At 40.6% G+C, this 25765-nt stretch overlaps 1 protein-coding gene and 4 non-coding genes across 6 annotated transcripts; all 5 read right to left on the bottom strand.

The window, feature by feature from the left end:
* Nucleotides 1–1446: 1446 nt before the first annotated feature.
* WDR43 (WD repeat domain 43) lies at nucleotides 1447–25724 on the bottom strand. Of its 2 annotated transcripts, none has more exons than XM_063328129.1 (18): nucleotides 25473–25724; nucleotides 20697–20831; nucleotides 18938–19059; nucleotides 13859–13979; nucleotides 12837–12976; nucleotides 12248–12350; nucleotides 11120–11184; nucleotides 10579–10750; nucleotides 10044–10130; nucleotides 8060–8191; nucleotides 7464–7601; nucleotides 6547–6633; nucleotides 5110–5141; nucleotides 4219–4282; nucleotides 3197–3310; nucleotides 2681–2750; nucleotides 1994–2049; nucleotides 1447–1898 (listed from the first exon to the last, which is right to left on the bottom strand). In XM_063328129.1, the coding sequence occupies exons 1-18, from the start codon at nucleotides 25698–25700 to the stop codon at nucleotides 1779–1781; spliced, it is 1986 nt and encodes a 661-aa protein (XP_063184199.1). In that variant the 5' UTR covers nucleotides 25701–25724; the 3' UTR covers nucleotides 1447–1778. The 2 variants fall into 2 exon arrangements, with proteins under 2 accessions (XP_063184199.1, XP_063184200.1); XM_063328130.1 differs by lacking the exon at nucleotides 25473–25724 and adding an exon at nucleotides 21242–21528.
* On the bottom strand, nucleotides 9160–9238 carry LOC134514025 (small nucleolar RNA SNORD53/SNORD92). The gene has a single exon (XR_010070612.1). It is a non-coding gene; the product is annotated as a small nucleolar RNA SNORD53/SNORD92 (small nucleolar RNA).
* On the bottom strand, nucleotides 12643–12726 carry LOC134514028 (small nucleolar RNA SNORD53/SNORD92). Its single transcript, XR_010070615.1, has one exon. It is a non-coding gene; the product is annotated as a small nucleolar RNA SNORD53/SNORD92 (small nucleolar RNA).
* On the bottom strand, nucleotides 13634–13717 carry LOC134514027 (small nucleolar RNA SNORD53/SNORD92). The gene has a single exon (XR_010070614.1). It is a non-coding gene; the product is annotated as a small nucleolar RNA SNORD53/SNORD92 (small nucleolar RNA).
* Nucleotides 18592–18669, bottom strand: LOC134514026 (small nucleolar RNA SNORD53/SNORD92). Its single transcript, XR_010070613.1, has one exon. It is a non-coding gene; the product is annotated as a small nucleolar RNA SNORD53/SNORD92 (small nucleolar RNA).
* Nucleotides 25725–25765: the final 41 nt, after the last annotated feature.

Below are 25765 nucleotides of genomic sequence, written 5' to 3'. Positions count from 1 at the left end.
TGCCAAGAAGATACTCAGCCTGCTCTGACCCCAAGCCAGGGCTGCTGCTTCGACTTCTGCAAAGGCTGGGACACAAATGCACGCCAAGACCTTGCACAACCAAAACGCAGCTGCTCCTCCTGTTACTGCACACCTCAGAAGCTCAGCGGACCGGCACTCACCTGAGACGCAACAGACCTTCATTCACATCCCTCTTTTCGCCTGATTTGAAGTCTGCCTGCATTATAGTAACATCAGTAATGGTTAAAAACCTCATACACCAGCTCCGCCTAATTTGGTGGCTTGTGTGAGTACAGACAGCACACAAGTGTTGGCATTTATTTTCACAGCATCTCAGAAATTAAATAAAAGACCAGGTTTACAAATTATTAAGACACTAATTTACTGTCAGTCAAAAACCTTCAAAGCCTCCAACTGCTGCCCTCCAACCTCCAGCTCTCCGAAGACAGAGCACATCTCTTCTAGCTTTGTCAGTAACGCAGTCCCTCACACCTCCAGACAACGATGCATCCCCAGCGCCATCCCCAAGCAGGGGACAAACCAACAGGCAAGACTGAAAGGTAGGGAGCTAAGAAATCAGTAACAATTGATGCTTTGCACAACACTGTAACCCTTTAGCTTGGCTTCCTCCTCCACTAGAAATCTGCTTTCTACAAAGAGGATTTCATCCTTCACCACCACCCTTAGCTACCTGAGGTCTCTCTCAACAAACACCACAGGACAGGTACTTGGTAAAGGAGATGTATATTTATTCACTTTACAAAGAGGGTGGTATTTAGTTGCAACAGCTCCATTTATAGACAAATATATTATTGTACATTATAGTGGTGAATGGCTCAAACCTTTACCTGGTTTTGCTCTTAAAAATGTGTTTGCACCACTTCAGCTCCCATTAGCTGAGCAAATAGCTGTCCTTGTTCTGCCACTGAGAGATTAAAAATCTGTAATAAAGGTATAGCTGTGCGCTACGTATTCACAAGCATTCACCTTCTCTTTTCCCCTGCGTTACTCCCCTCTCGCCACCCAATTCCACGAAGTCTGTCCTCTGGGTTAGCATTAAACTTATATACAGCCTCCATTAAAACAAAATTAGGAGCCAGTGATAATTCTAATGTTCTTTTGAAGCACAAGAAAAGTCATTGATTTATACATAGAAAAGTCTTGAGTTCAAATTTGTTAAAAAAAAAAAAGAAAAAGCCATTTTTAAGTCACGCTGGCATTTAGATGCTGCCAAGGCATGGCTAAACCAATAAGGGGGGTGGGAAGAAAAGAAATTCAGTAGAGATTTTAAATATTACAAAAATATCTTTTTTTTTTCCTTTTTTCTTTTTTTTTTTTTTTTTTAAAAATGCAGCAGGATGTCCACTTGCTATTGCTAACTGAAGCATGGAAAGAAGGTAGAGACCGGTTGTCTTTGATCCTTGAACATTTGAAACAAATTCAATGTAAAGCTGAACCAAGTTTACCACACAAACAGCGGTGGCAGATTTATTTCACTTGAGATACAAATGCATGTCCACATGACAGGCATAATCTGACCATGAGGTGGAAGAAATGTTTCTATAAGTAAGCGCAGGGAAATAGGGCGAGAGAAGGCTGGCATGGTTAAACATTCTGGATTCAGAAACGCACAGTGCCCCACATGTGCCTCTGCACACAGGCCGTGCATGAGCCTGCACTCCCTATATGCAAATATGGCATCTTTCCACAAGGTGATCCAGAATTAGACAGTTTGGTGGCCCACGGGTTTAAACTGTTAAAAGTATTCTTTCGTGCTGTTATTCTTCTTCGCTTTCGTTTTCTGGTTCCAAATCAGAATCCCCATTGATTTCTTTTTCAACAGTCATGTCTTGTTCATCAGATTGCTCCTCTTTTTCTTCATCTTCATCCCAGTTTTCCTGGGGAAAAAACAAACAGGAACGTTTGAACCTTTGACAGTGACACCATTTCTATTACATGCAAATGGGAGAAGATCCCATACAACTCCACTTACATCAGAGTCTTTATCTGCAATCATCTCATCATCTGAGCCTTCCTCCTCCGACGATTCTGCAGAGAGAAAACAATCCCTCAATCTCGAGAGCAGACTTTAAAATGTCATTGTGCAAACAAAGCCCAACACCACATGCTGCTAAGTCTCCAAACTATGCTATTTCAATTCCAAAACTAATTCGACCTGAATATTTGGTTGATCAACATGAATTAGAAACAAGTCACTTCCGTTACGATTATACAGTATGAAGCTGCAGTAGAAAAAAAGGCAAAATTGAAGTGTACATGGACACACAGTGACATCCACTACCTTGACGTCCTGCTGACCCAAACGTAAAAGTGCCTTGACTGGATCTACCTTAGCAGAAGGGCAGCTAACACTAGAAATTTGAGGTTGCCAGTTAAGCAGCATATTGAACTTCCAATTAACCGATTCTTTATTTTGTGAAGCAAGAATGGGAGGGAATGAAAAAAATAACAGGAGGGGAAGGAAGGAAGGAAGGAAGGATCGACCAACTACAAAACGGCCACATCATTAACCACTGACTTCCCTGCCATGGACTTCCCAAAAAAACCCTCTTGCAGATTGTACACTAACAGATGAGCACAGGAATATGATGAACGGCCATCAAATACTGTGTGTTACGTGAATTCAGGAGCGGAGCTACACCTAGCATACACCACTTACCATCCTCATATACAAGCTTTGCAGTCTGATTAACCTCAGTTACATCCTGAACTGTTTCCGACGCTGCAACCTGAATGGAATTTGCAGATTAGCTTTAGATGCAATCATATATCACAACCTTAAAAGTCAACAAAACAATGTAAACGAAGTCTACATCAAGTTCAACATGCATTAATTCATTTATAGTAGTAGCTTAAGAGCTGAACAAGTATGAAGGACAAAGTAAAATTTTAGAGGTGTCTGCTCAGAAGTGGCCCAGTACCTCCTATTTATTCCCCTTTAAAACTCTATGGGTTAGTAGACACATTTGGCAGGAAAAAACGTGTAATGCTTCCAGCGAGCACGGACTGACTAGATAGTCAATTAAGGGTACTGCTTTGAGTGTTATCAGTCTAGCTGCACAGCAGCTGTATTAAGTTCCCGATGACAGGCCCCATCAGATGTAATCACAACAGGAGTTTAAGTCTGCAAACAATATTTCTTCCACACATCCCATGTGATTTAGTTGGAACTCACCTGGGTGACAAGAATGAAGAGTCTTCCATGAAGACGGGAAAGCTTTTGCAAAGTTTTTACTCTGCTCTCCATTAGCTGGTATAGCATTCCCAGCTGAGGAATAAGGTCTGGCAACTTGGGAGAAGAGAGGGATAAAGAAAACCAAAACTGTTGACCAACACGTCACAAATGTCTTCTTTTTAAGTTTTTACATGACCTTTGTATGTTTGAGGCAAATAGTCCTTGCTCACATTATTCTAAACAGAAGGGAGAGATGAGGGTTCACAGAAACCACCTGCAGTCGGATCAACTAACATTTAGGCCATGTTTAGAAACACATCTACTTTCAAAACACGGCAATTCTCATACTACTTTTCCTTTCCATAGCCACTGACATATGTAGGTGTTGAAGCACTATTCCGAAAGCTGTTTAAATGGGAACTGAATATACACCAGTGTACAGATGCAGCATCAGCAACATGTGCAAGTTTTGACACACAGAATTCCTACAATAAATGGAAGAAAGGACTAACAGTGCCAAAATGCCCTTTTCTTACCTGCGCAAGAGTGATTTATCCATCACTTTTAAGATAAGGCTGGACTTCAATCCATAAGCTATGACATTACTTACTACCCTGCCAACTTTGGCCCACCTTTACCTCATAAATCTAGCCATGCCCAAGATAGGCTCAAGATAAGCACTACAACAGCAAGGCAAATATAATTCTGTAAGATTTAGCAACACAGGCAAGATTACTCTTTGACGGTAGCTTTGTTCCGTAACTCTCACAGGGATGACATAACTTATCTTGCTTTGACTTCGGGATGACTATAATTATGTCATGAGTGGCTAAGACAAACAATTTATAACCAATGTGCAGCAATTCAGCAAAAGTGGCAGAAGTATAGCCCTCTGTACATTGATTTGGGCACTGTCACATGTGGAGAGCAGGAGACTGATTCCTGAAGGAGGAACATACTTATGTGTAAACATTTAAATCTAGTTTTAGTTATGTGCATTAGCATTAATGTAAAATACTTACTGTGGAAAGGTAGGATGCGTGTAGAGTAAAAACAGACTTCAGCCATCGAACCATTAGTGAGGCACTGAAAAAGAAAAATAAGTTATATCAGAGATACTGGCTGAGAAACACCCATTTCACATTCTGGATTCTAAACGGTTGTATAGAAAGTGCTCCTCTTTCATTATATAAAAAGATAAATGCAGATGGAAATATAACAATTTGGCTATCCAGATGAGATAGCTATGTAATTTAGTTGTTAGGAAAAGAACAGACATTTAAATGAGGGATTAAACTAGACGTGTTCAGAGTCTGTTTCTGACATCTTTTATGAGAGGTTTCAATGCATAAAGAGATCAAAGCATGCTACTTCTTTCTCCACTTACAATGAGGGAATTTTTATTTAAAAAAAAAAAACCAACACAATTAAGGACAGCTAGTCTCAGCAAAGCTATCCTTATAGCAATATAAAAAGACTAGGGGGGGAGATAAGGGAAGCGTACAGGGGCAGGAAGAGATGGTTTTGTTATTAGTTAGACACAATACCAGGAGATGTCTAAATATATTTGATAATTAAACCAAAAAAGCTATACATCTGATAGTTATTTTATTTTACATAATGATCAGGTCCGCAGGGTCAATATTCTGGGACTTCAGATACTTTTCTCAGGGTTATATGCTCATTTCAGGTACCCTTTCCCATTTTAATTTCACTTCAGCCATCCTGGCAAAGCACTATCTTAATAAAAGCTCCTCTTTGCACCCACAATGAGGTGAGAATTTTTACCTCAAGATACTGCATTGTAGTTAACAGTTATTACGGAAATTAATCACATAAATGGAGTGAGGGACCACAACGCACACACTAGAAAAGTTTCAGGTGAATTAAACTGTAGTTGAGTTGTCTCTTACCTGTATGGGTTGCCCTGCAATCTCTTCGTAAGCTAAAAGGACAAAAATAGTCAGCAGTAAGTAACAAACACATAATGACTTTTAAAATCCAACACTGCACCCATGTGATAGTCCCAATATTGGCGCAGAAAGATCTCCAGGCGTTTGAAGTTTGCTAGGATTAACGATTGCCAGGATCCAGAATATTACATTGCTGGCTTTACCATCCTACATGCAGGCTGATAAACTCAGCTTCTGCAAGTTCATTATTATAATAAAACTGGAACTCTTAACAGGCAGTGTATCCAGAGAAACTTAAAGCTGGCAGGAATAAGGAGAAGGAGATCCCTTTGTTTGTATGTCTCTGTGTATATGCTTAGTAGAGCAAGCTGTTACAAGGTAGACAGGTCAGGGAAACAAGTGAAGGGAGCATCAGGCAAAGACTACTTCACAAAACAAATCTCAAGCTGTGGAGAGGACAGTTACATGAAGATGTCTCCATCCACTGACATTATATAGTCAAACACTTGCACTTAGATTCTCTGACAAAGGTTCTAGAGAAGAAAAGCTGCATCTCATTAACATAAGTCTAAGAAGGTGTCACAACACGTGCTTAAAGGAAGTCTAACCATTCAAAATCTGGCCATCTGCATAATTCAGTTAAGATTAGTACCACAAGTAAAAATGAAGTCTTACTTGTGGCACATTAAAATACATGAGAAATCTAACCACTAACTTATGTTACAGAATGTCATTCACATAACAAGAGCAACTAATTGATGTTCAGTTTGAACCAAGTAATGTCTAGATAAGGCTAATCACTAAAATATTTCTGTCCAAATAGAGATTTTTATTTAATATTGCTGCTTATTCAAGCAGTTCAGAAGCAAAATCCCTTTTAAAATTACTACTAAGTGATGTCACCAAGCTTAAATATAGCAACGGGGCTTCTGAGCTATCTTCAAAAGAGGAAAGAAATTGCCCCTCAATTTCCAAGTGCTATCTAAACTTACTGCTGTAAGTACGTATTCTATTTTTCTTTCTTTCGCGTGAGTATCTAGCATATTTACGCACATAAAACTTGCTCTGGCTAACATTGCTATTTTCATGTTTCAAATTATCATCCATTTTAATAGTTTAAAAGAAGCTGTAGTGGTAACTGTTTGGCACAGATTAAACAAGCTTTAGCTTAACCGCTTCCTTTTCTTTTTCCCACATAATCATTTAAGATAATATTACATAATCTAATGCTCTTCCTGGCTTTGACAGTGGCAGTTTGTCCTTTGGTTACGCTTCAGCCAGAGAAGATAAGAGCGTAAATTAAGAACAATTTCTGTCCTGTAAAACTACCAAACGAATTTCTTTGGTAAAAATAGAGACAAATCCTGGATTTTCCCCAGCTAGAAGGCAAATCAAACATGGCTTGTATGACAGTACGAGAAATGCAGTCCCTCCTACCTCATGCAGCAGTGGAATGACAGCATGTATAGGCATTCTGGCTACTGTGTTCTTTATTACATTTTCCTTTCTTGTGTTAAGCACTCTCTGTTAAAATGGAAAAAACATGATCAGAGAATCATACAGTTTTAACACGTGTATAAGCAATGAGCACAGCCAAAAATTCCTTGCTTTAAATCTTTTTCTACTCCACTATCTTTGTATGCTGAGGATAACAAGTAAGAGAAGATTTACTATGAAAAGGTGTTCCATCTTTCAAGTCAGCTACAATTAACAAGATAAGACTATTGATTAACCCATCCATAACAATCTAGCATTGCCTCTAGCCCACACACCCCATGCTACAAACAAATCCTCACAGGCACATTAAAATTTCCCTTGCTATTTTCTGTGCTTGTCTTCGGTAAATAAATGCCTTTCACCAGTATCTGTGACAGGTAATTTCTATTCAGCATCAAATTCCAAAGATTTCGTCTTCCTGCCCCAGAACTATTATTTCCTCCTAGTGCAACAGTATGCTTTTCGAGTGGAACTGTTGTCATCAACGCATTTTTCAAACAGTATCTACTTGGAAACCACACACTCAGGAGACTAAGCATAGGTAATGCTCCAGCTCAAGCTAAAGGGAAGATGGCTGCATTAGTAACATCGCTTGTAAAACATCTGAACTGTGACATAACAAATTTATCATAAACAGAAGCGCCTCAAAGTTCACGACTCCAAAAGCAAGGCAGATAACAAAAAAGTAATACCACTACTATCATTTGTAATACCACTGCCTTGAGGAGCAAATCAGCAAAAAGCAGCTGGGAGGAACAGCAGGTTCTTGACTGTTCAGCCTCCCCGGCTTTCAGGAAGGCTCCCCACAAGTCTCAGGGAGCAGATTAAACAGCACACAATGATCTTGTAACACTTACATTTAAGATTTCTGCATCGTTGCTTTCCAAGCCTTGAACCAAAAGTACCGCGAAGCTATCAGTTTGTGGAAGGCCACCTGGAGTTTTTACTTTGCTCACATCAATATCCAATGCCTCTAGGCGCTCTTCAATGCTTTCCTGCAGATGGTAAACAAGGACGGTGCTGTTTCAGTGCAGTTTCTCAGAAACATCAGCTGAAAGCAAAGTACCTAACCTACAGCACTCCCTCTGATTCTGCTGGAAAATAACGGAAGTTTTGCATATTCTTTAAAATGTACTGACAGAATAGCCTGAGAAAAGGAGAGAAGATGAAGTTTTGACTGAAAAGCAGTAATATACCTTAGCACAGAGGGACAGACACAAGCTTGTGACAAAGTTCTGCAGGCACATGGCAAAACTATGGGCAAGGCACACAGGGCTTGAATGCGGAAAAGGTTTTGAGCAGAGGGAGTTCTCTTTCATACAAAAAGATGGTATCATTAACCTTGCTTCCACACCAAGCAAAGCAAGTTCAAGTTCATCTAAAGAAGTTACAATGATGATTTATTATTCTAGTTTCTCCATTATTGCTGTGTTTAACAGAGGAAGCACTTTACCTCTGTCTCTCCTGGTTTCCTCTTGTTTTTCTTTTTTTCCTTTCCTGAGGATGGAGTTTTGACAGCTGTACTATGTCCTGGAACGCCAGGTACTAGAACTTTGGTGTCCGAGTTCACTACAGGCGTCTTTACCTAGTAGACAAAGATAACCACATTTGCATTAATTGCTTTTATCTTGAGCTTTCTTACAACTTAAAATACTGATTTTATTCCAAGACATTCACGTACACAGTAAAACCAGTCTGCCACAACCCATTTTCTTGATAAAAACATTAGGAAAATCCTATGTTTTTAAAAGCAAATAACCTCAAACAACAGTCAGCTAGTTTTTGTAATTAACTAAAGTAACAATGTCTTTGGAATCACCTGTGAATCATTTTTCTTACAAGTTTGTTCCATAACACTCATCAAACTAAGTGTTTGTATCCAACAACAAATATTTGGATGTGTGCTAGCAATAGATACCATGTGTACTAATAGTCAGGCCCATAAACCACACGCAGATTAATTCAGCTTCCACTGGAAGGTAAGAACTGATCACGAACAGCAGCACAATGTAACAGTAAAAGGTAGTTACTATTCACTTCAGCATCACAGATTTTCTTCTAGGGATTGCTCAGATGCAGAACTCAGTAGTCTGAATTTGACTATGATCACAGTGACAAACACAGCAACATTAGGTTATACCAAACTCTGGTATCCATCTTCAATAAACACAAAGGAGATTGAATTTTAAAGGTAATATATTTAATAACCAAGGGCTCCCCTGACCCACAGAGGATGTAAGGGAGTATGCTACTTCCAGGTTATCAAGAATGCTACCTGCTACTTCCAGAACACTTCTTTAACCACAGCGCTTTTATGTGGGCCTTTTTCTGAAGTACCTGCCCAAATTACTTGTGGGAGCCCTGCTGGGTGCCCACTGAAGTGATACAAATATAATTTACCACAGCGAGGAAAGCAACTTCCACATTCTGTGTTTAAAACTAAAAAAAAAAATTGATTTTGTGGCTCAAGAATTTTACCATAGAAGAACAGTGGTGTTAAAATACTAGCCCCTTTGCTCACCACACTAAGCACTGACCTTCTCCCCACAAGGCATGCTCAGACAGCCAAGAGAAATTCGTCTTCACTGGAATTCAGCAAAAAGCGAAACCAAGATGGGTATCATCACTGCATGCCAGGGAGTTCCTACACCTCTCACTGCATTTCAGCTCTGCCACAGACCAGCTCCAGGACTGAGGAATCAGCACAAAACCCCGCCTGGCTGATGGAGCGCCAGATCCAGTAGGTAACTTGAAGGTTAGAAAAACAGCAGAAAGAAAACTTGTCTGCTCACTTCACTGATACTTCAAGCGTTTCCATTCTTCAAGGCCTTGAATATGCACACTGATTAAGAACTTCACAGCCTGTCTCTAAACCCCGAGGGGATCCTGCGTGAGAGAAAACAGTGGCAAGTGGCCTCAGTGGACACTGCTGCCACCTAAGCGTCAAGCTCTCATTCCCAGGTGCCATATCCCTGTGAGTAGGAACATGTCAGGGCCACCTTCAGAAAGAGCCAAACGGACATGCCCTTTAAGGCTCCATTACATTTTAGACTGTAACGCAAAGCCATCCCAACCTCACCCCAAACCACCAGGGTCAAAGAGGCTGTCCAAACTGACAGAGGCTAGGGGAAGGACTGATCTCAATCAGAAAAGAAAACATCAGCCAGTCCCGTCTATCAAGCAGACCTGCTGAGAACAGGACATTCTATGAGCTACAGGAGGGTAACTGTGTGTGAGAGCATACTAGGACACACAGCAGCCACGAAGCACACTATACCCACACACGCCTGAGTGCTATGGACATCTGTAGCTACCACTGCAGCCCTGAGCAGGTCCATCCACAAACCCAACCGCATCTTAGAAGAGAGCAGTGAATTCTACCATTTCCAAAGTAAAACAGGAGAAGCAATAAAAATCGCATTTCACGCAAAGCTCACCTTGGTTACAGCAACATCTGTTCTAAGTGACAACGCTTTCTGGACGTCCCTTATCAAGCATACATGGGATTCAGGGGTGTTCAAAGACTAGAAGGACAGGAACAAAACCAGTTAATATGTTTGAGATTGACCCCTGTGATTTGTTATGCTACTGAAAGATGAGAACAAATACCAGAGGTATAATGAACTTTTTTTCACTCTAGAGCAGCTGCTTTGCATATCTGCCTTTTGTTACCAGATCTCTATGCTCTCCAAAGCAGCTCACAAAGGTAAACCAAAACAATATTAAAACCAGTTTCAATGGCCTAACTCAGTAATAGCTGAAATGGCAAAAAACAGCCAGCAATGTCAAGCTGTATTTTTAATTGAAAGAATGGAAGAATACAAATCGCATTTCAAACTGCTCAGGTGGAACAGTCACAGCTCTCAGAAAAGGAGGAAGGAATAAGCTTTGTCCTCCAACTATCCCTCCAACTAAGAGCAGTATGCAATCCATATTACAAAATGTAAAACCTCTCCACTAAGTTTTACATACCACTTTCTCTATGATGGGCTGCAAGAGGTTTCCATACACAAGCAGCAGAGACTGTTTGTCTGAGCAAAACGCAGCTGCTAGAATAGGGACTGGTTTTGGTGTGGAGTCCCCATCATTTCCAGGCGTTGCTATCTGGATAGTACAGTTTGACGTTAAGGGTTTTTTGCAATAACTGGAAAAAAAAAAAAGGAATGAAAAAATTCCAAGAGTTCTAGCTTAAACACTTCATATCTTGCACAACTAAGCACCTTTCATTAGCAGGTCGTCAGCAAACTCAGCCAGTTTACACCTTTTACTACAGTAAAGATGAGGTACAGACACACAAAATCTTGGCCAAAGCAATACTTAATACCAAAGTGCTGCACAGCCCCCAATACGTTCTCCAAAAATGCGTCTAGTAACCCAAGACAAAGAACCAACTGGAACCTGGTTTGTGAACAGATGCAAGAGCTTAAAGGCAGCAGCATGACAAGCCTGAACTCTGCCTTACAGCAATCCCAGACCTTTCCCAAAGAGACCCGCAGGATGAATACTAACTTACCCATTTAAGATATGTTCAAATAAATGCAACTGCCCATCTCTGCACACAACTGCTAACTTCACAGGCTGAAAGAAGGCACAGTAGAAGATTTTAATTAGATCAAAGGACAAACCTCCCATAAATACAGGACATCAAGAGACAGTTGCATGGCTACGACTTGACTTTTTTCAGTAACTAAACACATTAGAGAGATAACTAAATCAGTAAGGAATATCAAAGACACTAACATCTCAGGAACATTTAGTACAATTATTAGGAGACAAAAAGACTGTACTTTACTGTATTGTTACTGATATACACAAATTTGAACAGTTTGCACAGTTGCAGACATATGTCATCATAAGCAGCAAAGTTCCAAAAATATGGCACCCAACCTGCCTAGAGGCACGGGTCTACAAAAGCGCCAACCTTGTAAATATGCTTAGAGGAAAGAAACTGAGATGAATACCCTGAGCAATTAAATGACAAGTGTACATTACAGAATACTCTAAACTCAAACACATGCAATAAGAGGGCACAACAGGAGACATTAGAAAATACAGCGTGAAATAGTTTTTAGAAAAGGAATCTAAAGGCAGCAGGAGAAAGATGTTTTAAATAATTACTGAAACAATTTGTGAGCATGTTGCACATGCAGACGTTTTTCAAAAGACAACTACTTTGAAAGACTTGTACTTGCTGAAATTAAGAGACTTGGGAGAACGCACCTGCTACTGTAACTCATTAAAGGCTGGCTAATTCACAATACAGTTACACTGCCAGAGCTACTTGACATCAGAAAAAAATAAGATTTTTTTTTTGTGTTTTTTTTACTGACAGTTCTAACAACAATTTTGATTACTAAACTTGTTCTAAATAGGAAACAACTGACATTTCCACCATCACAAGCAAAATTTCTGATGAAAACACTGAATTTGCACTTAGTAGCTTTGAAAATTAGTATTTCAAACTATCAGCTTTATAAATGCACCTGTAATATCCTTACACCCATGAACTGGCAGTCAGATCTGACCTCTGCATAACAGAACTGAAATACAAACCAAGCTTCTTTCTTTACACCCTTACAAGGAACTTGATGTGACAACTGACAATTGTTGAACATGTCTGGTTACAAACTATTGCTCCTACCTCTTCTTTGACTTCTGATACAGTCAGGTCAATAAAAGTTGGTTCATCTGTTACTGTGAAAGACATCACAGCATTCTTTTCTTTCCTATCTGACCTGATCTGCCTGGAAGAGACAAACAGCACACGTTATTTACCATAGCACCAACAGCACCCTCTGCATCTGAAAAACATTATAAAGCCTATAAATCACCAGTGACTGTGGTGGTACCTGCTCCACCCAAAAATACTCATGCTGTAATTTCAGCTTTCACCTAGAAAGTGTTCTAAATTCCAAGTGCAAAGTAACTCCCAAGTGAAATTTAACAAGAGAGCAGCATAAACCTTACAGTAAGTACAAAGAACAAGGAAGCCTATGTTCTTGGCATACACTAGCAATTCAAATGGCAACTGGAAGGATGCTCAGACACAGCCAAGGAAATTCACATCTTCATTCAACAATCAGTGAGTTGAAACCACTATTTAAGAGATCATCACTGCATTTCTCCAGAGTGCCCCTTCTGCTTAACCTTCTGTTTAATCACAGAACGTGTTGAATCTATCCTCAATAGAGATCATAATCAAAGTTACAAATTATGAAAAGCTTACATACCATACACTCAGTAATCGGTCATGTATAGCTCCAGACAAGAAATAAAGCCCTGTAATTCCATCAAAGGGCTTATTTTCATTCATAGGTTTCACTGTGGTAAACATTAATGATGACACTGATGTAGCATGGCCTGTGAAATGCTAAGAGGGAAAAAAAAAAAAATCAGTGATTGCCATAAGCGGTCATATGGCAAAAATTAAAACATTAGTTAGCAAAGGTTAGGAAAGATTCAAGTGTTACTAAGGACATTTCACTATTTTTTTACTAGTGATCAGCTTCCTTGCATTTCTGTATTTCAAGGAAACTTATTCTGACCCTCCATATATTTATCAGAATTTTAAAAGTTAAACGGGGAATCAAAGGCAAATTCCCTAGGACTAAGTTCATGCAAAAGAAATCACATCCACCTGCACTGCTGTTACTCTCAGAGACTAGCTGCATCCTATCAGCTAGAAGACAAGAGAACATGTCTGCATTCACGGAACAGCTAAAACATAGTAATTTGCTCATGTCTGAGCTCTGCTCAGGAAACAACAAGGGGTCTGCTCCTATGGCTTCCAACTGTTCCAACCACAAAACTGATAATGCCACCAGTTACATGAAGCTTAGCAAAGAAACCTAAAGGCTTCAAGGATGGACTCATGTTAAGTCAGGGAGCTCACGTGCAAACCCATGCAAGCAGCAACTAGCACTACGGTGAACTGAGCTCTGCTGCTAGGAGGGTATCAGAAAGGGACCAACTGAAAAAGAAAAGCATCCATCTTTCTGCTACAGGCTTGAGAAAGGGTGCTGGTAGCATGCTCAGACACAGCCAAGGAATTTAATGTCCTCATTCAACTCTCAGCAAGTTGAAACCACAGTTGAGAGTATCATCACAGCAACAGCTTCCAGCAATCCCAAAACTGCCAATTGTCTCCTCACACTCAGTGAAATTTTCAGATGTCCTATCAGGAGACACTAGATATGTAATGTCACCAATCAAGAACAATTTTTTTCGCATCTAGTTTAACAAAGTTACTTACTCTGTAGACTTCTTTGGTCTCCAGGTCCCACAGTTTTATAGTTCTACCGGCTGACAGCAGCATTTTCCCATCTGGACTTATGCATAGAGAGGTAACACTGCTATTGTCACCTTTCCACTTGCTAGAATTTGGATGGAGGGTTTTTGTCCAAAGGGAGAAAGATTGAGAAATAGGAAAAACAGTATTCATTAGCATAATCTCAAAATGCACATCAACCATGCTGGAAAATTTAAAAGAAACATTATTTTAAAAAAATAATAATTTAAATAGTCAAAGATGAGGCCAAAGCTATTCTATTTCTGCTCCTCTCCTTCAAATTAGCTTACACAAAAATACAGCAGCTCAAAAATGCGAAGCTATTTAATACTGAACTGTTGACTTTATTTTTTTTTTTAATATTTGCCTATTCTGTTCTGAATTCCTCTCTCAAATTTTTCTGCTACTCAAAATAGGGTAAGAGGAGCCATACCATTTCAAGACTTCTCTTTGCACCATAATTCAAAAAGCTTACACCAACCCATTCAGGAAGGCCTTCTCAACATTAAAATTAGGAGTTTCAAGGCCCATTCAGTTCCTCGCCCTCCTCCCAAGTCTGTCAATGACACCAACAATAATATGGTTCAAAAGCACTATTTAAAAAAAGAAAAAAAAAAAAAAAAAAAAAGAGAGAGATGCTGTCATGGAAAGCTTGGAAAGCTTGCATCTGCTTTGAAGGAGCCTGTTTCTCACAGGACAAAATTGCAAGGAAAGCATTAACAGAAACCCTTTACAGTTCGGAAGTACCCTGCAACCCATCGCATTTTGTCTGTGAACAGCTGCTCTGGAAATACTTCCAAATAACTTTCACACGCCCAAGCAGCCAGCTCCTCTCCTGTCTTCCAGAACAGAGCTCATTTACTCTATCACTTTTGATTAGATTTCATAGAAACCAAACGTTTTACTGCCTACAAACTTGAGAAACAACGTTATACCTTAAGGAGAGTATGACAAGATTTTGTACTCTCTTCCAAAGAAAAGGTCAGAACTAAGAATTTCAAACCATTTAATAATGTAAACCCAAGAAGGTATTTTAAATGTCCTAAATAGACCAATCTAAACCAGACTGACAAGTATAAAACACAGCAAAAATCCATTAGTTTTTACTTTGGATACTCTTTATATAATTTTACAAGAAAGAGAGGACATCATGAAACCAGAAGCTGCATAAGGAGACGTACATAATGCGTCTGAGTATTCAGAGTATTTAAGACATGAAAAAGCTACAACTAGAGAAACTAGATGTCACCTAGAATATTTTAGACCACCTCTCTCCAACACTTTGTCTTGTCTCTTCCAAAAATCTCTCTTCCTCCACAGCTTGTCCCTCTGCCAGAGGTTTCAACGTGTGCTCCGCAGACCTCCTGAAGTGTTTCTATGGACTACTTCTACAGTAATTAAGAAAGTCAAGCCTAAAGCCACGTAGTTTCAATTCCCTATCTAGCAGTCAATTCTGTATCTAGTGGTCCACACCTCTAGAAGAAAATGCCTAGAAGCCTGCAAATCAAAAGAAGTTGAACGCTACTTCTCTACCCCAGAAGCAACTGTCCCGAATTCTCTGTGGGATATGTGAAGATTCATTTTTAGGTCCTGACTAATGTGAAAGAATGCAGGAAATCTCACATGTACATGAGCAGTAATTTTTGATAATTTGTTCTTCCTTAATCTCATCAATTTAGGGAAAATTTTAGAGAAGTGTTTTCTTCTGTTCTTTCCCATTTCACTTACCTTAGGTATGACTCATAATATGACCAAAGAAATTTCAGGTAAAAAGCATGATATTATATTGCTGGTGTACTTTCAATGTACACACTCCAGGAATTACTTTTTGTTGCCATCTTTAAAATCAAAGAATACAATGCCTCTAATCACCTTTTATAAACACAGCTCCCCAAAGAGCAGCAGTATGGAACAGGGGCAGAGGGAAACACCCAAGATGAAGTACGACAGGAAAAATTCTCACATTTCCTGAGAAAGCAGCATGACTGGGACCCATTTCAAGTACTTGCACATGAACACATACACTGTGGGATGCAAACAGGGTGAATTAGATGTCCATAGGCAACCTCAGAGCTTTGATCTCACTGGGATCACAGAAAAACAGTGGCAGAGCTTGCAAGAAAGGAGTGCTGCAATAAATGGACCTTTAGGAAGGCACTTCAGCAAGGACATGACAGGAAGGCAAAAAGGAGAGATGTTTCTCCACACAAAAGGGTAGCAGAATGCTTGGAACTTTCCTCTGAAACAGGCAAAGGGCCAGTGGAGAACTTAGTGGTGTATGAGAAGAGACCAACAAGGCTGATGTGGTGGGCATCTGCTATACATTGTCCGATTAAAAAAGAAACAGATAAATCTCCATAATCCCATGCCCTGGTTCTTCTAAGGGGCTTTAACCACCCCAGCAACTGCTAGAAGGGCAGCACAGGAGGGCACAGGCAGTCCCAGAGATTGCTGGCAAGAGCTGAAGACCTTTTCTTGACCCAAGTGATTTAGAACCATACTATGAAAGGTACTTTACTGGATCAGGTACTCAAAAAAAAAAAAAAAGAACTGGTCTGGGATGTGATGGTTGATGACAACCTCCAGCTACAGCAACCACAAAACAATGGAATTTAAGACCCTAAGAAGAACGAGCAATGTAAACAGCAGAACTGCAACCCAGGACTTCAAAAGAGCAGAGTTAAACTTATTCAGGGGTAATGGAATGGTCCATTCTGAAGAGCAGAAAATCACCAGTTATTGCAGAAGGCTGGCTTGGCCAAGTGGGTAACTCCTAACTCAACAAAAACATAAAAAAGTACAGAGAACATGAAAGTGGAGACTGGTTACACAGAGGAATATAAAAATACTGTCCAGGCATGCAGGGACAGAATTACCCAAAGCTTAACTGGTGTTCCAACCAGCAGGGAATATGAAGGCCAACGAAAGGACATCTACATACAGAACATGAGCAGCAGTAAGATGACACTGGGGAAAGCGTGGGCCTGCCACTGAATGGTGCAGGGACACATTCAGTACACAGAAAAGGCCAAAGCACTGAAGAGCAAAGTCTCTCGGGCCTCCCATGTTCCCAAACCTAATGCCAGAGTCAGAGGGAGCAAAGCATTCCCCACAATAATAAAGGGAGATCAAATTAGCGATCACAACAGAAAATCCAACACGTGCAGCTCCTTAAGACTGAATGGGATGCACCCAGAACTGCTAAAGCCAGTGTTATTACAAGACGACACCATCATTTTGAGTGGCCATGGAACTCAGGAGAAATTTCTGATGACTTGGGGAAAAAAAAAAAAAAAAAAAAAAAAGAAAAAAGAGCAACAAAATATATCCACAAGAAGAAAAATCCAGGAAAAAAACAGGGAATGTTATATAACAAATCCACCTGGAAGCCATTTCCAGGCACACAAAGGTCAAAAAAGTGACTGGGAACATCCAGCATAGATTTACAAATGGCAAATTATGCCTAACCAACCTGACTGCCTTCTTAACAAGACAATGGTCCTGGTGGATGAGAGGAGAGCCACATATGCCATTTAACTTGACTTTAGCAACGCTTATGACAATGTCTCATGCAGTGTCCTTGCAGCCAAACTGGAGATCTATAAACGAAATGGATGGACTCTGAGGGATAAAATCTGGCTGGATCATTGAGTTCAAACAGTTGTGATCACTGGTATGAAGTCCAGATGGTGGCCAGTTACTGATGTCCCTCCCTAAGGACATCCCAATACTGCTTAATATCCTCAGTGACTGCCCAGGTCTTCATTAATGACCTCAAAACAGGACAGAATGCACACACAAGTTCACATTCAATAGTGAATTAGGGAGAGCAGTTGACATACTGGAGGTCAGTGCTGCTACTCAGGGGCATTTCAGCAGGCTTGAGAAAGAAGCTGTCAGAATCTCAAAGGAAAATGTAACGTCCTGCATGTGGGATGGAAAAATCCCAGTGCAGGCTGGGGGCAAATGGCTAAAAAGTAGCTTTGCAGAAAAGACGCTTGCAGTCCTCACAGTCAAGTTAAACATGAGTAAGCAGGGAGCCCTTGTGACAATGAAGTCAAGTGCATACTGATTTGCATTCACTAAGCGTAGTCAGCAGGTCAAGGAAAGTGATTCCTCTCCTCTGTGCAACACACATCTGAGCACTATGTCCGGTTTGGGACAGTACAAGAAAGCCACTGACATAGTGGAGTAAATCCAGCGACAGGCCACAAAGGTGGCTTAGGGACTAAAGCATGTAATGTAAAAGGAATGGTAAGGGAACTCGGTGTGTTCAATCCTAAAACAAGAAGGCTACAGGGAGATTTTACAGCCATCTTCTGCTACTTTACGACAGGGTCTCAACTTAATACAACCTAAGGATGTATCTCTTTTTTTTAGCGAAATTTTAGGCTATTGATGATGGGCTGTCTGCAGTGCCCACACCATGTCTAGCAAGAGCTGCAGTAACAGTAACACAACAGTGGGAAATGTTATGAAAAAGAAACAACTGCATAAGAGAATGGTCAAAGTGCCATCACATACTAGGCTTTTATTGAAGTAAGATAACGAGGATTGTTAACAGAAATCTTGGTTTCTTCTTTAAACTTTAAAAACAGTTTGACTTTACTACAAAAGAAAGTAAATGCCTACACCAGACATCTTGTTACTCTGCACTAAGCTCTATTTTGCTCAACAGTACTTTAAACAGTAGCAGCCCGCTCAGACAGCCAAGTGGAACTGTCTCCACTGCACATCAGTAGTAAGCGAAACCAAGTGGGTTATCATCACAGCAAGGCCCTTTGAGCAAAGCCAGGTGCATGTAACTGATTTAATTGGGATGAGGTGTTCCAGTATCTGCGTCCCCAAGCTTCCAAGGATATTTTCTAGAATTTGGATTTTTCAGCATCACAAAAGTGACTGGAAGCTCATGTCCCACTAGAAGTTAGCATGGAGGGACCCAAATCCCTCTCAGCGGAGTTACTCGTTTAATCTAGTCTTTCCATTACATGGAAGCACAAAAGCAAGTGCAAAATAATTTGACCAAAAACCGGCATCACTTACCACTTTACTTTGCAGGTCTGCGTGTTCCATTCCACAATGTGTTTGTCGTCTGAACAGCTATACAAGCAGCAGTTGTCTTGATGCCATCTCACACAGTTTACTTTATTGTCATGACCACCATCCTACAAAAGGTGAGAGGGTCAAGTCATTAATAAATGAAGACTGTCTTTTCCACACCAACAATGTGAACTAGCTGCTCTTTCAAGAGCTAAATTCAAGTCATTGGCAACTTGAAGAGTGCATGTGGTTTTAGAGATATATACATTTATATAAGTCAAAGATATTTCATCTTTTGATACGTACACATAAATAATTGAATTAATTCTTGCGCTAGCAGTTCAGAGTTGACAAAAAAATTGTCCTGTCCACTATTTTTATAGACGCAGCCAAACAAGGCTGCCTAACAGTATGAAATTTGCTCAAACTAAAGGCTAGCACAGGTGCCTTGCTGACAGTCATCTAAGCGCCTGCACACTTCAGTACATTCAGAGATGAGTGGCCTTCCCTTTGTACTCAGCATTTGAGAGCAAGCTATCAATCAGATCAGACGACCCTACAAAGGGGTATCATCCACCTCTCAACAACCAAAATCTCTGTAGCTCCAACATACCCTTTAATAGTTTATAAAAACATTTCCTGGAGTTTACAAAATTTCACTATTTGAATCAGCACCAGCCAGATCAGTCTACTCCCAGAAGTGTCACTGCAAATCAGCTTTAAGCAAGACAAAATACATCACAGTAAGACATTCTATTTCATAAGGACAACTGAAAGTGACAGCTCTTACTCTAGCAGGAATAATCTTTTAATTCAACCTATCTGTAAAAAACAAAGCACTCGCCAAATAATATCTGCTATCCTGCTCCTATAGGAGAGCTGCCAGTGCTTACAAACTGACTGGAACTGTAAATTTTAACCTCAAATTCCTTTACATCGTTCACAGTTTTCAGGTATAAGTACAGCTTTTCCATAAAACAGAGTTGATATTCATTAGCTAGTGTCACTTGCACATATCATGATTTTAAGCAGTCATTGCTTTCTCTAAATTCATGTACATTTATCACCCTACATACAACTAACAGTTTAGAAACAAAAGCATGCCCAAGCATCTGAAAGTATAGCACAGAGTCATTCATACAGATTGATTTTTGTTTGTTATATAACCCAAGACTAAAATCAAGGTACTCGGGAATAACAGGGAAGTTATCAATGAGAAAGGCAAAATGAAAACCAGCATATCTCATTTGAAAAAGGTAATGTGCTGAGAGAGCTCAAAAAGCTTCCACGACGGAGGTATGTTTACAGAAAAGCACATCAACACGACACCTTCCCAAGAATCGACGAGTACTTCAATCCTGCTCTCCTCTCCCACAATACTGCGCAGGAATTGAGGGTATGACAATCCCATGGAGGACTTAACTCTCCAGTCAGGCATTTCATCATTACTGTTATTTTTAATGCAAAACAACAAACCCATGCACAATGTTAATATCTTGAATTAACTTTGAAACCAAGATTTCTCAATGTGTACATACTGCCAACAATAGAAAAAGCACAATTTGAAAATTCTCAAGCACCTGAATTGCTGCATCTCTATCCACATACGCAAGAAAAAAGAAAAGTTTGCATTTTTTTAAGAAACAAAAAAAATCTGGATAATTGGGTTAGCTTATTCCATTTTTGAACAGCAGAAAGAACAGCATAAACTGACTGAAACCATCAGTATTTGGTAGCATGTGATGAAGACTGTATTACTTACTAGCTTGCTCTGTAATTCCCCTTTGACTGTGCTGTACAACAAAACACTACCAACTGCTGTACCAATAGCCATGATATCTAACTGCTTGTCCACTTCTGCAACTTCAGACTTCCGTTTTTTCCTCTGTGGACCATCCTGGAAAATGAAAAAAGAGAAAACATGAAATAAATTAGGCTGACCAGCTAATCCTGTAAGTTTGAGATCAAATCAGCCAGTACAAACTCTGCCAAGACACAAAATGAAGACGCTGAAGGGCACTGCAACCTAAGGAATCATCTTGTACCTCCATGTACAAGGTAACAAAGTTGCTATGAGTCAGCTGGAAACATTTGGTGGAGGCCATTTTGCTAGCCCAACAACCACATACATGAGAGAAAAAAAAACCCACATTTCAGTTTTCAACAGAGTTCGTGTCCCAGAGGCAAAGATCTACACAATCAGAAAACGTCATCCACAAAGTGGAAACGCTTCATCAAGAACGATCAGTTTATTTTTTCTCAAAAGCTATTCAGAAGAGTCTTGCAAATATTAAGTATTCATAATACCTCTTAAAAAGAAAGTGCTACTCCGCTCTGCAGAGAGAAGCAACCCGGACTTGAAGCCAAGTGCTCTACCCAGGTCCTGTTGTCAGTACCAGAGGTCCCACTATGATCAGGCAATTCTTAAGCCTTCATTCTCTTGCTTCGCAAGTGCTATCAAGCAACCGCTTCAAGGAGGAATTTCACTTAATCTCTCTTAACCAAAAACAGGTGAATGGAGCACATAACCGGGAAGGAGAGAAGGAATAAAACTGGCTCTTGAGCACATAAAATGAAAATAAAGAGGGCAGAAGCAGTCACTACATTTATTCTCACTAGGTTAATCCCACATAAAACTTATCACAAACACACAAAAGAAAAAAAAAAAAACTGTTCAAGGACTTCAGAAGAAAAAAAATCATCCCTAACACTGCTGATTAGTTCTTAAATTGGATTTTGGTAAGTCTCCTTGCATTTGTTATGTCACAGCTCCACAATTTTAAAACAAAAAATTATACACAAGCTAATGCTTCCTCTACACAACAAATATATTTGCACTGATGAGCAGCCAGAAGAAGCCAAAGGAGACTGATAAACTATGACCAATCAGCTCTGTGAAAGCTCCATGTGTTGTAGCTAATCTGCAATACAACAGGCATCACACGGCAAATGTAAATAATTTTTACGCGGGTCCAGAGATACAACAATCAGGAGTTGAAGGTCTTTACCACAACTACGATTTAAAATTTTAACAATGCAGGATAAATACTTTGGTTCTTTGAAGTAGGACTTTCTTTTCCTCTGTATTTAACACAGACAACACCTTCTGAAAGGAAAAGTATTTCGGATTAGGCCAATAAATACCAAAATGCTATATAGATACTTTTACAAAAAAAAAAAGCAGACTCTTGAGAAAAGAGACTACATTGTTTTTTTGCAAGCATTTGTTTAGGCTCCAGCTTTCCTGGTAAAGAAGTGTTTTACGAAAACATAGGTGCTGAGAAACCACCACAGTTGCAAAGCACAACCAAGTAAATCAACCTGGTTTTCAGAAAATATAAAAGACTCAAATAGTTAAATTTTTGGCGGCAATGCCACCTAAGCCATCCTGAAACTGCTGTCTGACATGCAAAGACAAGGGCCACATAGCCAGTGGAGACACAAGTACAGTTTATGTGTTTTCTGGTACTTTTCGCTCTTTATGTAGCTTTACTAGTTACTCCACACACCCCCACTGTGAAGCAAAACCACAATTAAGAACAGATTTTATTCTCTTCCCTTGCATAAATCTTAACTAAAATTTGTTCACCCTCCATTTCAGTTTGTTATGGCAAATTTCCCTTGGAACAACGCAAAAATACAAAAAAATTCCCACTAAAGTCCACAGTTACTTCAATGTCAAGAAAGGCAGAGGCAGTGAATGTTTTTCCAATTATTTTTTCACAGGTATTTCTTTACTGACCACTCTTAATCAGCATTACTAGTGGGGCATTTTGTTAGAAATTTTTGCATGAAAGAAATGCCAGTGGAAAATTCAGACACCTATTAACGGTGGAGATTATTTAGAAAAAAAAACACTATGAGAACTAAAAAACGTGTTAAAAATAAAAAAAAAAATCAATTGATCTTCTCTACCCTGCATTAGATCAGTACATAGACAGACTACCAACTGCAGTAGAGATCCATGTGGAATTCACTTGTGGATCAGGGTCTTACAGATGTAAGAGCACCCTGTTTTCATGGATAGGATAGGACAGAGCAGCTGAACTATACCAAGTATCAGTTTCCTTTTAATTGGTTTGTTTTGAGGGGTTTTTTTCCAGATTTATGGAAACTCAAGTTTATTTAGAAATCCTTCAGTTTTGCCTGAAAAACCACAGCGTTTTATTTAGTAGAGGTGGTTAAAAGTTACTTGTAAGTGGAGTGTGCACATATTTTTCCATAATGTTCTTACTTGAGGTCAGACAATGAGACTTTTGGGTTTTTTTAAAGAGAAATCCAATCTCTGCTGCTCACGTGTGAAGTAAAGCACTTCAAACACCGAAATGAAGGGAAGCCTAAGAGTCTTGAGAGTTGAAGATGGTGGAGCAGTTGCAACTTATTAGGGAGAAAGTGGAAGAAGGTATTTTGACAGTCGGTAGTCCATATACTCTTGCGCAAGGCACCACTTCATGGAGCAGGAGACGGTGAACACCACCAGCAGGAAACACTGACACTACCAAAGCACATGTGCAGGGAACATCCCAATAAGCCACCACTGCATCAGCAATTCCAGGGCCTGCAGATCAAACTTAATTTCTAATATTCCCCTGTAACACATGGCCTTCATTAATATGGCAGCAGTCCAAACCATACTTAGTTTAGGCGTAACTTGGCCAAACACCATTTAAAGATATCTACTGGCACAGTTTTACTCCTGAACACCAGACACTGGTACTATCCAGAGAGATGTCAACTCTCCAGGAATAAAAAAATTAAAAAAAAAGATTAAATAATGTCAGAAAAGCCACATTCAATAAAATATATTTGGCAGAATCATCACAGCTTTGGTTCTTCAGTTCAGTCTAAAGACAAACCAATGAATTATAAAAGTTTATGGCAAAATTATTCCAAGAAATGGCATGTTTTCCAGGTCCACTTGAAAACGTACCAACTTTCAAGCAGTGGACAGCATTCAAACTACTGGAATAATTAAAAAGCACTGACAGGTAGCCAAATGCTGCCTGATTGTTTTCCATACAGCCCTAAACCAGGTTAAATTGGAGCATCTGTGGCTTTTAGGGGTTGGTCTCTAGAAAAGGCTTAGTTTTAGAAGCCACTCAGAAACCTCCAGTGCTTGACTTAACAGCACCACAGCAGTGCACTATGTTAGGTCAAGTTTTATTTCACACACGATAGATTAACACCATTTTCACATGCCAGCTTCAGTTTATTTAAGAGTGAAGAACCACCTACAGAGGCCTGCAACTAATGCGTGTATTCTTTGTTCTTCAAAGTTACATGACAAACGAACAGGTTAAGGCCAATCTAAAACTAACCCTTTCTGCCACGGTCTTCAAATGTTCTGGGAGTTTTCAAAGTCCAGGGACTAAGGTGCTCAACTGAGAAAAATGAGACAATGCTGTCTTCCTTTGGATTGGTAATCTGTGTTAAGCGTTTTGAAATATCTCTTACAGTATTTCAAATATACTAAATTATTGATATACCAGAAGATGTTTTAAAAAGCCCTCCCTACTTCTTATGATAAAGGGGGTGGATTTCACATACTTTATCCAGGGGATAATTTTCTGTCTCAGGAAATGGTATGTTCTAGCTAAGGACATGTTGAAGGACTACTTCAACATAAAGAGGATGCAAAGGTACCTTACTGTATATACTCCAGATATTTTCACGTCGAGTATTCATCTGAGGTGAATTTAAATAAAACAAATTCAAGGTGGAGAACATCCAAGCCTCCTGATGTCTGCTCTGAATAAAGCTACTGAAAACCTTCTCGCAGGATTCCTGAGCTCGAGAAGACACATGATGGACAGCGTAGCAGCTTGCATGGAAATACTTACAATGGTAAGGGAGTACGGAAAGATACTACCTTTACTGGAATGTGAATTGTACGTAAGCTAAGTGGACACACAGCAGCCGACCTGCTCTGTAGCATCACCTTTTCAATGAAGGCGAGATGCGCCATGAAGTAACATACCTCGCTCCTTCAAGGAAGGCTTCTTCCATGCAGGTTATACGAAAAACAAATGATTTTACACAGTCAGTGCTTCTGCTGATAGTCCCCTCTTTTTTTGTTTTTAAAAAAAATAACAATAAAGCATCCAGTGCCGCTTCCCCCACTGACACGTGAAATTTGCCCTGTAACCAACAATCCTGCGATGCTCCTCTGAGGGGAGCGGATCCCGCCCCCCCCCGTACCCCCCCACCCGGGGGGACGCCACGCGTGGACATGCCCCACGAACTGCGGGGATTGGGGGGGGGTGGTATCCCGTACCGAACTCCGCGAAGCTCTGGTCCTCCCCTACAGGACCCTCACTCCTGTTCCCCAACGCCGGGACACCGGGTCTCCTCTCCCCGGCCCGCCCGTCCACGCCGACCCTCCGCCACATGGCGCCGGGAGGGCGGGGTGAAGCCGAGCGGGCCGCGGCCACGCGTCGAGACAGCCCGAGGTACCGCCATCCCCTCCTTTTTCTTCCCTGGTGCGTGTGTGTCCCCTCACCCCCCTTTTCCCCCACAGACCCCCCCACACACCCCGTACCTTGCTGGGGGGCGGGCGGCCCCCCGGCGGGGCCCAGGCCAGGCAAGTACAGGCAGCGCTGAGGTGGGCGGAGGGCACGTACTCCTGCTGCAACCGGCTGCTCGCCGTCTCCCACACCCGCAGCCGCCCATCCGGGCCGGAGATGGCGAAAAAACGGCGGTCGCAGGGGGAGAAGGCGCAAAGGGCCGCCGTCGCCGCCGCCTCCCCGCCACACGCTGCCGCCGCCATGGCGCTTCACCTCGCCCGGCCCCTCCGCGCCGGCGCATGCACAGGCCGCGTGCTCGCCACCGCGC

The sequence above is a fragment of the Chroicocephalus ridibundus genome, chromosome 3 (assembly GCF_963924245.1).
Source record: "Chroicocephalus ridibundus chromosome 3, bChrRid1.1, whole genome shotgun sequence".
NCBI classification, from domain to species: Eukaryota; Metazoa; Chordata; class Aves; order Charadriiformes; family Laridae; genus Chroicocephalus; species Chroicocephalus ridibundus.
This window is presented reverse-complemented; position numbering and strand designations above follow the sequence as displayed.

Coding starts and splice junctions, on each gene's coding strand:
- WDR43 (XM_063328129.1), bottom strand. CDS start 25,700: ATGGCGGCGGCAGCGTGTGGCGGGGAGGCGGCGGCGACGGCGGCCCTT. Junction 10,751..11,119: donor TTTGAACATATCTTAAATGG/GTAAGTTAGTAT, acceptor TTTTTTTTCCAG/TTATTGCAAAAAACCCTTAA. Junction 1,899..1,993: donor TTGCAGATAAAGACTCTGAT/GTAAGTGGAGTT, acceptor TTTTTTCCCCAG/GAAAACTGGGATGAAGATGA.